Genomic DNA, 13546 nt, shown 5'->3' with positions numbered 1-13546 from the left:
CTGTACGAGGGAACTCCATCATGACGCTCTCTCCTGTGGTCTGTTCCTCCCTACTGCCCTGGAGGACAACACCGTCGGGAACGTCTGTGGTGGGTGGAACTGCTGTACCAGCGGGCTCTGTGGCGGTGGTAGCGTCTGTGGTGATGGGAACTTCTGCTACCGTAGAGAAAACGTCTGTGGCAACAATACCTGGGGCTTGTGTTACCGATTCTACCTGCGCGTCTCCCGAAGCTGCCCCTGGAGATCTGTGGGCAGACGCAGGTGGGACCTCGGTCGTGTGGTGGAGTGGCCCCATGTGAGTTATCTGTGTTACGTCATACTCAGGTTCGCTGGTGGAGTATGTGTGTGGGTCACCGTTGCCGTCGGACGCTGTGGTGGTTTCGTCCAGGCCTTCTGCGAGATGTACCTCATTCCTGGTGTGTCCTGGGGCCATCCCTCCGTCGCCCTGAGCCTCTGTCTGTGACGCGAAGGTCGCTAGCTCTGCATACCCTTCGGTAACAGGCGTCGTGGGAGGATCTCTCTCTGTGGCGATGGTCGTCTGTTCTGTTACCATGAGGTCGTCGTAACCAGCAGTTTGAAGGTCGCCATCCGCTGGGCGTTGCGTGCGAGCCACGCTTGCCTCTGTGGACGCCTCGCCTTCGTCAGTAGTGTGTTGATCAGCCGTGGGCCAGTCCTCTGCGTCTTCCGCCACGCCCTGTGCATTACTCTTGGTGTACGGTTCCGCCTCGGTCGTCGCTACTGCAGGTGTAGTGGCCGGCTTCACGGTGGGATGCATAGCTGTTGCCTCGTCAGGAGACTGTTTATCCTGCGGTGCGGGTTTGCTTGGGGCGTCCTGGGCCGTGACCCGGACAGTTATGTCTGTGGTGGGCTCGGCGTCATCAGTAAACAGTCCACCGGCGTCGGGCTGTTGCCTTTCCTGCTCTGGTGTCTTGACCTGCGCCGGCAGCCCCTGTGTGGACACGGCCTGTGTGTTGTCTTGCTCCAGGGGTCCCGCTGCTCCGTTTGCGACAACGGTCGACTGGGTCCCGACAGAGGCGTCCTGTGCTTGTGGCCCGAATCTCGTGGGCCCCACAGAGACGTCCTGTGTTTGTGGCCCGAATCTCGTGGGCCCCACAGAGGCGTCCTGTGCTTGTGGCCCGAATCTCGTAGGCCCCACAGAGGCCTCCTGTGTTTGTGGCCGGAGTCTCGTGGGCCCCACAGAGGACGTCCTGTGTTTGTGGCCTGAATCTCGTGGGTCCCACAGAGGCGTCCTGTGTTTGTGGCCTGAGTCTTGTGGGCCCCACAGAGGCGTCCTGTATTTGTGGCCTGAATCTCGTGGGCCCCACAGAGGCCTCCTGTGCTTGTGGTCCGAGCGTCGTGCTCTCCGAGGCTTCCTGGTCTTCGGCGTTGGCCGGATCTTGGTGAGTGGTCTGCGGAGTGTCGTCGATCCGGCCACCGTCAGGTTCGTGAGTGGAATGCGAAGCCTCCTCTTGTCGTGGAGGTGTGTCCTTCTCCGCCCTCTCGTCGTCTTCAGGATGGTCGTGTGTGGTTTCGAAGTCGTATATTATGGAATCGTCCGAGAAGACTTTGTTAACACCCAGACCATCATGTTGGCTCCCGCCGGGGCCCTGTTGCGCAGGAGGAGCACTTTGCCCTCTCAGCTCTGTGGTGGTGGTGGCGTGTTGTTGCTGGTGTGCGGCGCCCGCTGCTCCTGACGGAGGCGCTGCCGCCGGCGACAGGGTCGGCAGCTTGGAGCCGTAGGCGTAGTAGAAGTCGCCCTCGCTCGCCTCGTTCCCCGGCGCGGGCCTCCTGCTGTCATGCAGCGCATTGTTTCCCGTATGAGAAGGGTACCTCCCTGTGGAGGGCCAAGTGGCCCCAGCCCCGCTAGAGCCGCCGCCCCCGACGCCCGCTCCCGTCGAGGCTACGCCTCCTCCGCCTCGGGTCTTCGACAGGACGTCAACATTGAGGAGTTCGTCTTCGGAACTCCAGAAGCGCAGTACCTTCTGCTCCCCGCGATGAATGATGATCTCTTCGCCACACTTGAGCGAAACACCTGAAGAAGGAGAGGAGACCAGACAGGTTAAAAAGGCACCCCACACACACCACACCCACACACACACACCCACACATCTCTCCTCCCTCCCTCTTTTGCAGACCACCGTCCGTCATCTACGTATGTGTCCTGTGAACTCCAGCTTGGTTAAGGCTGGTTCTTCCGTCTGACGTGAGGTACATTAGCGTTACAGCGGACACACAGACGTTGTCTTCAAGCTTTAGCGGATGACGTGGGAAGGGACCGTGTCAGACTTTGGGGAAGAGAATGAATATTTGAATATTCGTAGTCGAAGGAGATTCATCCATATGTATGAATATCTTAGAAGTATTCTTATATCTGTATGTGCCTATGTATGTATATGTCTGTATGTGTTGTGTATGTATATATGTGTATGTTGATATATATACATATGTGCGTGTATGGATGTTTATACATATATGTGTGTATATGGGTGGATGGGCCCATTCTTCGTCTGTTTCCCGGCGCTACCTCTCTGACACGGGAAATGGCGATCACGTATGATAAATTTTATATTGCGAGTTCAGAGAAATTTAGCGACGCAAATTTGATCGTTTTCTTTTTGATAAATGAATAGATAATTATTTTTTTTTTTACCTTGATACGTATAATGTTGAAGGGTTAATTTATCTTCCCCCAGGGTAAACAGAGGGCTTCCACTCCGTCTGTAAACGGCCCGTTGGCCACTGTTTGCGGGGTGGATCGGAAACGGGCGTGGGGGGCGGCGAAGTCAACAGGGAAGAAAATGGATGAGTTAAAAGGGGGAAAAAAAAAAAATTAAAAATTCTGAAAAATGTTTTAAATTTAAATTTTATTTATTTATTTATTTTTTTCTAATTTCTACAGAGGCGTAGATGACGTCACGTCTAGGTCTATAAGGATGGCTTTAGCTGTTAATATAGTGGTTGGGTCGCCTGTATGGCGAGGTATAGTGGGAAGGCGAATACATGACCCTACCCTACCCCCCCCTCCCCCCCTTGCCCACACCCCCCACCTCCCCACACGCCTCCACCCACAACTACCCCCCCTCCCCCCTCCCCCCTCCTCCTCCTCCTCCTCCTCCGCTTCAAACGTATTTAATGTGTGTCGCTTTTGGATCTCTCTCTCTCTCTCTCTCTCTCTCTCTCTCTCTCTCTCTCTCTCTCTCTCTCTCTCTCTCTCTCTCTCTCACACACACACACACATACACATACACTGAAACACTCTCTCTCTCTCTCTCTCTCTCTCTCTCTCTCTCTCTCTCGCGTTAAGGTCTCTCTTTGATTTAGTACAGGAGATAGAGAGATAGATAGGTATATAGATAGATAGATAGATAGAGAGAGAGAGAGAGAGAGAGAGAGAGAGAGAGAGAGAGAGAGAGAGAGAGAGAGAGAGAGAGAGAGAGAGAGAGTTTCAGTGTATGTGTGTGTGTGTGTGTGTGGAGAGAGAGAGAGAGAGAGAGAGAGAGAGAGAGAGAGAGAGAGAGAGAGAGAGAGTTTCAGTGTATGTGTGTGTGTGTGTGTGTGTGTGTGTGTGTGTGTGTGTGTGTATCATCCCTGGCTGGGCAGCGGTGCGATGGTTTGCCGACATGGCCAGCGGCTATCCCCCAGCCCGCCCCTCGCTCCCCCCCCAGGTCCCCCCCACTCCCTCTTTCCACCCTTCACTGACCAAGCATCCCGCTACCACCTCTCTCTCTCTCTCTCTCTCTCTCTCTCTCTCTCTCTCTCTCTCTCTCTCTCTCCAGACACACACACACACACACACACACACACACACACACACATACACATACACACACTGAAACACTCTCTCTCTCTCTCTCTCTCTCTCTCTCTCTCTCTCTCTCTCTCTCTCTCTCTCTCCAGACACACACACACACACACACACACACACACACACACACACACACACACACACACACATACACATACACACACTGAAACACTCTCTCTCTCTCTCTCTCTCTCTCTCTCTCTCTCTCTCTCTCTCTCTCTCCAGACACACACACACACACACACACACACACACACACACACACACACACACACACACACATACACATACACACACTGAAACACTCTCTCTCTCTCTCTCTCTCTCTCTCTCTCTCTCTCTCTCTCTCTCTCTCTCTCCAGACACACACACACACACACACACACACACACACACACACACACACACATACACATACACACACTGAAACACTCTCTCTCTCTCTCTCTCTTTCTCTCTCTCTCTCTCTCTCTCTCTCTCTCTCTCTCTCTCTCTCTCTCTCTCTCTCTCTCCACACACACACACTATGCATGTTAGGTCAGGAACCATATGTCCCAAGCGGCCAAAGCCCTTTTGCCCATGCCTTCCATACCCAGCGGGCCCCCACCTACGAGGAATTCCATCACCCCTTCTGCAGGAGAGACTGCCTCCCCTTCTGCAGGAGAGACTGCCACTCCTTCTGCAGGAGAGACTGCCACTTCTTCTGCAGGAGAGACTGTCACCCCTTCTGCAGGAGAGACTGCCACTCCTTCTGCAGGAGAGACTGCCACTCCTTCTGCAGGAGAGACTGCCACCCCTTCTGCAGGAGAGACTGCCACTCCTTCTGCAGGAGAGACTGCCACTTCTTCTGCAGGAGAGACTGTCACCCCTTCTGCAGGAGAGACTGCCACCCCTTCTGCAGGAGAGACTGCCACCCCTTAGAGACTGCCACCCCTTCTGCAGGAGAGACTGTCACCCCTTCTGCAGGAGAGACTGCCACTCCTTCTGCAGGAGAGACTGCCACTCCTTCTGCAGGAGAGACTGCCACCCCTTCTGCAGGAGAGACTGCCACCCCTTCTGCAGGAGAGACTGCCACTCCCTCTGCAGGAGAGACTGCCACTCCTTCTGCAGGAGAGACTGCCACTCCTTCTGCAGGAGAGACTGGCACTCCTTCTGCAGGAGAGACTGTCACCCCTTCTGCAGGAGAGACTGCCACTCCTTCTGCAGGAGAGACTGCCACTCCTTCTGCAGGAGAGACTGCCACTCCTTCTGCAGGAGAGACTGCCACTCCTTCTACAGGCGAGAGACTCTGGAAGGGCGTCTCTGTAGCTCACATAAGTTTTTTTTTGACTATTTTCTTTCTCTAAGTTGTTCTTGGTCATGAGGGAGTCAAAGTGCGTAGTGTGTGGGCCCTGGGCAGAGCTGCAGGTGTGTGTGTGTGTGTGTGTGTGAAGGTATAAAAGGGGTTGTGGAGGGAAATGGTTTGGCAAGTGGGCCTTACCTACTGGTCCATGTGGCCCTCACGGTACACAGCCCGCCGGGGATGGGGCCTCTAATACCCCACGTGGGTTACAGGCGCCGAGTACAGCCGCGGGTTACAGTGTGACGATACAGCTAGGGGTCATGGATGCGAGTTTCGGACAGGTTACAGGCGCAGGGTACAGTGGAGTTACAGGCGGGTTACAGGCGCAGGGTACAGGGGAGTTACAGACGGGCTACAGGCGCAGGGTACAGGGGAGTTTCAGACGGGTTACAGGCGCAGGGTACAGGGGAGTTACAGACGGGTTACAGACGCAGGGTACAGGGGAGTTACAGACGGGTTACAGGCGCAGGGTACAGGGGAGTTACAGACGGGTTACAGGCGCAGGGTACAGGGGAGTTACAGACGGGTTACAGGCGCAGAGTACAGGGGAGTTACAGACGGGCTACAGGCGCAGGGTACAGTGGAGTTTCAGACAGGTTACAGGCGCAGGGTACAGGGGAGTTACAGACGGGTTACAGGCGCAGGGTACAGGGGAGTTACAGACGGGTTACAGGCGCAGAGTACAGGGGAGTTACAGATGGGCTACAGGCGCAGGGTACAGGGGAGTTTCAGACAGGTTACAGGCGCAGGGTACAGGGGAGTTACAGACGGGTTACAGGCGCAGGGTACAGGGGAGTTACAGATGGGCTACAGGCGCAGGGTACAGGGGAGTTACAGACGGGCTACAGGCGCAAGGTACAGGGGAGTTACAGACAGGTTACAGGCGCAGGGTACAGGGGAGTTACAGATGGGTTACAGCTGGTAATTCCAGCTCTGAGGGGTTAAAATTACAGGCATGATTTAAATAGAAACGGGATTAGCAAAGCAAATTGCACTATTTCTGTACCCACCTCTCCCTCCGGCTCAACTCACGGCAGAAAAAAAAAAAAAAAAGGAAACACCATATAATGTATGGGAAAGGTACTGCCGAGGGAGTTCTATAGGAAAGTGTAGATTGGAAAGAAAAAAGAATTGGGTTACCAGCTATCTGCGACCTGAGTGTGATAAGCGAGACAAGTGTTCGTGGTACACTGTAACACTGATGTACACACGTCAGTATAGTACAGTATTTATCTATTTATTTATCTCGATTTAAAGGTATTTTAAAGTCTTCGTATATACTGCTTGGGCAGGTAATATATATATATAAAAGTGCTGTGAAACAAAAGAAAAAAGAAAAGAGGCTTTTAAAACCCATTGTTCTTACATTACCTTTCCTTTTAATATCAATGTTTCTGATTCTTATTGTTGAATCTGTCCAAAATGATCATTTCGTCTATATTCTCAAAATGTTTCTGATTCTTATTATTGAATCTGTCCAAAATGATCATTTCGTCTATATTCTCAAAATGTCTCTGATTCTTAGTGTTGAATCTGTCCAAAATGATCATTTCGTCTATATTCTCAAAATGTCTCTGATTCTTAGTGTTGAATCTGTCCAAAATGATCATTTCGTCTATATTCTCAAAATGTTTCTGATTCTTATTATTGAATCTGTCCAAAATGATCATTTCGTCTATATTCTCAAAATGTTTTTGATTCTTAGTGTTGAATCTGTCCAAACTGATCATTTCGTCTATATTCTCAAAATGTTTCTGGTTCTTAGTGTTGAATCTGTCCAAAATGATCATTTCGTCTATATTCTCAAAATCATTATGAAGTGAACACGTCTATCAGAGTTTGGTGAGTTTTTACTCATATAAGAATGATTTCTGAGTCTGGGAATTAGTTTTGTTGCTGTTCTCTGATTTTGTTCGTTTTTTTTTTTTCTCGAGAATTTACCACAGGGTAGGTGTGGTACGGGAGACCACAGGGTAGGTGTGGTACGGGAGACCACAGGGTAGGTGTGGTACGGGAGACCACAGGGTGGAGACCACAGGGTAGGCTTCTCACAGTAGACCACAGGGTGGAGACCACAGGGTAGGTGTGGTACGGGTGACCACAGGGTAGGTCCGGTATGGGAGACCACAGGGTAGATGTGGTATGGGTAACTACAGGGTAGGTGTGGTACGGGAGACCACAGGGTAAGTGTGGTACGGGAGACCACAGGGTAAGTGTGGTACGGGAGACCACAGGGTAAGTGTGGTACGGGAGACCACAGGGTAGGCATCTCATAGGAGACCACAGGGTAGACGACCTCTCACAGGAGGACCACAGGGTGGAAACCGCAGTACAGGCCTCTTACAGGAGACCACAGTGTGGAGACCACAGGGTGGAGACCACAGGGTAGGCCTCTCACAGGAGACCACAGGGTGGAAACCACAGGGTAGAGACGACCTCTCGCAGGTGGACAAGCTCACTGGTAGGGGAAGGAGAATCGCTGCTTGACCAAGCAACGTGTATATTGGTCTGGCCGGGGCGGGGCGGGGCACCCGCCCCACTCTACCACAGGGGCGGGAGGGGCAAGGCAAGACCCAGGCGGTGTGTGTGTGTGTGTGTGTGTGTGTGTGTGTGTGTGTGTGCAGGTGGATTCCCCGCTACCCAGCCCAGCCATCCAGCAAAGGTTCGCCAGAGCTGAAATGCATCGCAACACACACACACACACACACACACACACACACACACACACACACACACACACACACACACACACACACACGTCATACATACATAAACTTAAGATGTTGTTTCGTTGGAAATTCAGATGACCAGTTGGTTCAAAGTGACCTTTACGATACGTATTGTGTGAGAGATGAGGACTTAGAGAGAGAGAGAGAGAGAGAGAGAGAGAGAGAGAGAGAGGGAGAGAGAGAGAGAGAGAGAGAGAGAGAGAGAGCCAGACCACGCACAGGTGAGATGCGATCGTGGAGACAGAGATGATGAATTGGAGACATGGCTTCTGTGCCCATGGTGGTGGAGGATCGTTGTCATAGGCGGGTTCTGCCGAAGTTATAGCGAAGGGAGAAACATTGGCGTCGTGCTGGTGCGGAGGGCAAATGAAAGTGAGTTGTGCACCAGCAGAATGATGACGTCCTGCAGGTGCAGAGGGCAAATGAAAGTGAGTTGTGCACCAGCAGAATGATGACGCCCTGCTGGTGCAGAGGGCAAATGAAAGTGAGTTGTGCACCAGCAGAATGATGACGTCCTGCTGGTGCAGAGGGCAAATGAAAGTGAGTTGTGCACCAGCAGAATGATGACGTCTTGCAGGTGCAGATGGCAAATGAAAGTGAGTTGCGCACCAGCAGAATGATGACGTCCTGCTGTTGCAGAGTTCAAATGAAAGTGAGTTGTGCACCAGCAGAATGATGACGTCCTGCAGGTGCAGAGGGCAAATGAAAGTGAGTTGTGCACCAGCAGAAGGATGACGCGCTTGAAGACCTCAAGGGTCACACAGGTAAACAACAGAAGCGTCACACAGGTAAACAACACAAGCGTTACACAGGTAAACAACACAAGCGTCACACAGGTAAACAATAGAAGCGTCACACAGGTAAACAACAGAAGCGTCACACAGGTAAACACAAGCATCAAAGATAAACAACACAAGCGTCACACAGATAAACAACAGAAGCGTCACACAGGTAAACAACAGAAGCGTCACACAGGTAAACAACAGAAGCGTCACACAGGTAAACAACAGAAGCGTCACACAGGTGTAACACAAGCAGACAAGTGCCACAGACGCGTTCGGACAGGTGGCCACCACAGAGACAGTGGACAGGTGGCCACCACAGATGCACAACAGATGCACCATCAGACAGGTGGCCACCACAGAGACAGTGGACAGGTGGCCACCACAGATGCACAACAGATGCACCATCAGACAGGTGGCCAACACAGGTGTTAAGCACACAGATACACCATCAGACAGGTGTGTGTTACAATCCCTCCCCACCCTCCTCCTCCTCCTTCTTCTTCTTCCCCACACCCCACCTTCGGGAGTGGGGAATGGGGGATTGACGAAGGTATCTGATGGGACATAGGCCGGAAGCCCCAGCGCATGAAACCCCCCTTCCTCATGGCTCTCATAACATCTGTGTTGACGGAGACACGGCCCAGCGAGCGCCTGCCTGCTGGAGGAGGAAGAGCGCCTCCTGGAGGAGGAAGAGCGCCTGCTGGAGGAGGAAGAGCGCCTGCCTGCTGGAGGAAGAGCGCCTCCTGGAGGAGGAAGAGCGCCTGCTGGAGGAGGAAGAGCGCATCCTGGAGGAGGAAGAGCCCCTCCTGGAGGAGGAAGAGCGCCTGCCTCCTGGAGGAGGAAGAGCGCCTCCTGGAGGAGGAAGAGCGCCTGCCTCCTGGAGGAGGAAGAGCGCCTCCTGGAGGAGGAAGAGCGCCTGCTGGAGGAGGAAGAGCGCATCCTGGAGGAGGAAGAGCCCCTCCTGGAGGAGGAAGAGCGCCTGCCTCCTGGAGGAGGAAGAGCGCCTGCCTCCTGGAGGAGCGCCTCCTGGAGGAGGAAGAGGGTGTTGGTTCGGTTATTATGATGTGTGAGGAACCCGATCGTCGTCTTCTGCTGCCACCACTGGAGGAGAACTGATGACTGGCTGGAGGATGTGTTCACAGTGGGGGGGGGGAGGTTTGCACGCTCGAACGGTCGCCACTGGGGATCATGGACCACATGCACGACCCTCTCATGGCTGGCTGGGTCGCTCGCGTGCACGACGACCCCCCCGTGCGCGCGCCCTTGGTCGTGCCCGTCAAGCCGTGCGTTTGTGAGGCCAGGCCGTCGTGCCTGAAGGGCCGTCGTACCGTCGTGGTGAAGGGGCGTACCGTTGTGCTTAAGGGCGCCGTGCCGTCGTGGTGAAGGGGCGTACCGTCGTGCTTAAGGGCGCCGTGCCGTCGTGGTGAAGGGGCGTACCGTCGTGCTTAAGGGCCGTCGTACCGTCGTGGTGAAGGGGCGTACCGTCGTGCTTGAGGGCCGTCGTACCGTTGGGGTGAAGGGGCGTACCGTCGTGCTGAAGGGCCGTCGTACCGTCGTGGTGAAGGGGCGTACCGTCGTGCCTTAAGGGCCGTCGTACCGTCGTGGTGAAGGGGCGTACCGTCGTGCTTAGGGCCGCCGTACCGTCGGGGTGAAGGAACGTACCCTCCTGCTGTTCATGGACCGTACCGTCGTGGTGAAGGAACGTACCCTCCTGCTGTTCATGGATCGTACCGTCGTGGTGAAGGAACGTACCGTCTTGGTGAAGGAACGTACCCTCCTGCTGTTCATGGACCGTACCGTCGTGGTGAAGGAACGTACCCTCCTGCTGTTCATGGATCGTACCGTCGTGGTGAAGGAAACGTACCGTCTTGGTGAAGGAACGTACCCTCCTGGTGTTCATGGACCGTACCGTCGTGGTGAAGGAAACGTACCGTCGTGGTGAAGGAACGTACCCTCCTGCTGTTCATGGATCGTACCGTCGTGGTGAAGGAAACGTACCGTCTTGGTGAAGGAACGTACCCTCCTGCTGTTCATGGACCGTACCGTCGTGGTGAAGCCTCGTACCGTCGTGGGGTGAGCCATGCAGTACGGTGCGTACCGTTCATTACCCACCGGCACGGTGCACGGTCGACGAGGAGTTCAAGATTGAGCGTCGTAAGTGGAGATTAAACGCATCGCGACGCGGTCGCAATGGATATGTGTGGGCGGGAGGGGGGGGGGGTATTACCACCGAGGCAATTAGCCTAATTACAGAACGCTAATTACCCTACGTCGTCTACGCGTCGTAAGACCCCCGGGTTGTTGGTAAGATATCGTTAAAAACCGAATTATTCGAAATGACGTAATGGTGCATCAGTACGAACTGGGATGACGTAGATATAACGCGATAACATATTGGTGCATCAGTACGAACTGGGATGACGTAGATATAACGCGATAACATATTGGTGCATCAGTACGAACTGGGATGACGTAGATATAACGCGATAACATATTGGTGAATCAGTACGAACTGGGATGACGTAGATATAACGCGATAAACAACTTGGTGCATCTGTACGAACTGGGATGAAGTAGAGATATAAGCGATAACTATTGGTGATCAGTACGGATGGGATGACGTAGTTATAACGCGATTAACATATTGGTGCATTCAGTACGAATGGGGACGTAGATATAACGCGATAACATATTGGTGAGTCAGTACGAACTGGGATGACGTAGATATATAACGCGTAACATATTGGTACGTCGTCGTGCGCGCGTTACGACAGCGGGTGTCCATCGCGCGGACGTGCGCGTCCAGCCTCCGGTACGTCGTCGTGCGCGCGTTACGACAGCGGGTGTCCATCGCGCGGACGTGCGCGTCCAGCCTCCGGTACGTCGTCGTGCGCGCGTTACGACAGCGGGTGTCCATCGCTCGAACGTGCGCGTCCAGCCTCCGGTACGTCGTCGTGCGCGCGTTACGACAGCGGGTGTCCATCGCGCGGACGTGCGCGTCCAGCCTCCGGTACGTCGTCGTGCGCGCGTTACGACAGCGGGTGTCCATCGCGCGGACGTGCGCGTCCAGCCTCCGGTACGTCGTCGTGCGCGCGTTACGACAGCGGGTGTCCATCGCGCGGACGTGCGCGTCCAGCCTCCGGTACGTCGTCGTGCGCGCGTTACGACAGCGGGTGTCCATCGCGCGGACGTGCGCGTCCAGCCTCCCGGTACGTCGTCGTGCGCGCGTTACGACAGCGGGTGTCCATCGCGCGGACGTGCGCGTCCAGCCTCCGGTACGTCGTCGTGCGCGCGTTACGACAGCGGGTGTCCATCGCGCGGACGTGCGCGTCCAGCCTCCCGGTACGTCGTCGTGCGCGCGTTACGACAGCGGGTGTCCATCGCGCGGACGTGCGCGTCCAGCCTCCGGTACGTCGTCGTGCGCGCGTTACGACAGCGGGTGTCCATCGCGCGGACGTGCGCGTCCAGCCTCCGGTACGTCGTCGTGCGCGCGTTACGACAGCGGGTGTCCATCGCGCGGACGTGCGCGTCCAGCCTCCGGTACGTCGTCGTGCGCGCGTTACGACAGCGGGTGTCCATCGCTCGAACGTGCGCGTCCAGCCTCCGGTACGTCGTCGTGCGCGCGTTACGACAGCGGGTGTCCATCGCGCGGACGTGCGCGTCCAGCCTCCGGTACGTCGTCGTGCGCGCGTTACGACAGCGGGTGTCCATCGCGCGGACGTGCGCGTCCAGCCTCCGGTACGTCGTCGTGCGCGCGTTACGACAGCGGGTGTCCATCGCGCGGACGTGCGCGTCCAGCCTCCGGTACGTCGTCGTGCGCGCGTTACGACAGCGGGTGTCCATCGCGCGGACGTGCGCGTCCAGCCTCCCGGTACGTCGTCGTGCGCGCGTTACGACAGCGGGTGTCCATCGCGCGGACGTGCGCGTCCAGCCTCCGGTACGTCGTCGTGCGCGCGTTACGACAGCGGGTGTCCATCGCTCGAACGTGCGCGTCCAGCCTCCGGTACGTCGTCGTGCGCGCGTTACGACAGCGGGTGTCCATCGCTCGAACGTGCGCGTCCAGCCTCCGGTACGTCGTCGTGCGCGCGTTACGACAGCGGGTGTCCATCGCGCGGACGTGCGCGTCCAGCCTCCGGTACGTCGTCGTGCGCGCGTTACGACAGCGGGTGTCCATCGCGCGGACGTGCGCGTCCAGCCTCCGGTACGTCGTCGTGCGCGCGTTACGACAGCGGGTGTCCATCGCGCGGACGTGCGCGTCCAGCCTCCGGTACGTCGTCGTGCGCGCGTTACGACAGCGGGTGTCCATCGCGCGGACGTGCGCGTCCAGCCTCCGGTACGTCGTCGTGCGCGCGTTACGACAGCGGGTGTCCATCGCGCGGACGTGCGCGTCCAGCCTCCGGTACGTCGTCGTGCGCGCGTTACGACAGCGGGTGTCCATCGCGCGGACGTGCGCGTCCAGCCTCCGGTACGTCGTCGTGCGCGCGTTACGACAGCGGGTGTCCATCGCGCGGACGTGCGCGTCCAGCCTCCGGTACGTCGTCGTGCGCGCGTTACGACAGCGGGTGTCCATCGCGCGGACGTGCGCGTCCAGCCTCCGGTACGTCGTCGTGCGCGCGTTACGACAGCGGGTGTCCATCGCGCGGACGTGCGCGTCCAGCCTCCGGTACGTCGTCGTGCGCGCGTTACGACAGCGGGTGTCCATCGCTCGAACGTGCGCGTCCAGCCTCCGGTACGTCGTCGTGCGCGCGTTACGACAGCGGGTGTCCATCGCGCGGACGTGCGCGTCCAGCCTCCGGTACGTCGTCGTGCGCGCGTTACGACAGCGGGTGTCCATCGCGCGGACGTGCGCGTCCAGCCTCCGGTACGTCGTCGTGCGCGCGTTACG

The 13546-nt window shown here is 56.0% G+C and overlaps 2 protein-coding genes across 2 annotated transcripts in view; one reads left to right on the top strand and one right to left on the bottom strand.

Annotated features, from left to right (window-relative positions):
• LOC139765831 (apolipoprotein D-like) overlaps positions 1-13546 on the top strand; it is a 342288-nt gene that overhangs the window by 24695 nt on the left and 304047 nt on the right. The gene's annotated exons all lie outside the window — the stretch shown is intronic.
• Positions 635-13546, bottom strand: part of LOC139765829 (uncharacterized) — a 71084-nt gene continuing 58172 nt past the window's right edge. Inside the window, exon 2 of the mRNA XM_071693644.1 lies at positions 635-2032. Within this exon, the coding sequence (XP_071549745.1) occupies positions 879-2032 (1154 nt within the window). The 3' untranslated portion in view covers positions 635-878. The remainder of the gene's footprint in view (positions 2033-13546) is intronic.

This window comes from Panulirus ornatus, chromosome 56 (assembly GCF_036320965.1).
Source record: "Panulirus ornatus isolate Po-2019 chromosome 56, ASM3632096v1, whole genome shotgun sequence".
Lineage (NCBI taxonomy): Eukaryota > Metazoa > Arthropoda > Malacostraca > Decapoda > Palinuridae > Panulirus > Panulirus ornatus.
The sequence above is the reverse complement of the archived record's forward strand: the minus strand, read 5'-3'. Positions and strand labels throughout refer to the sequence as shown.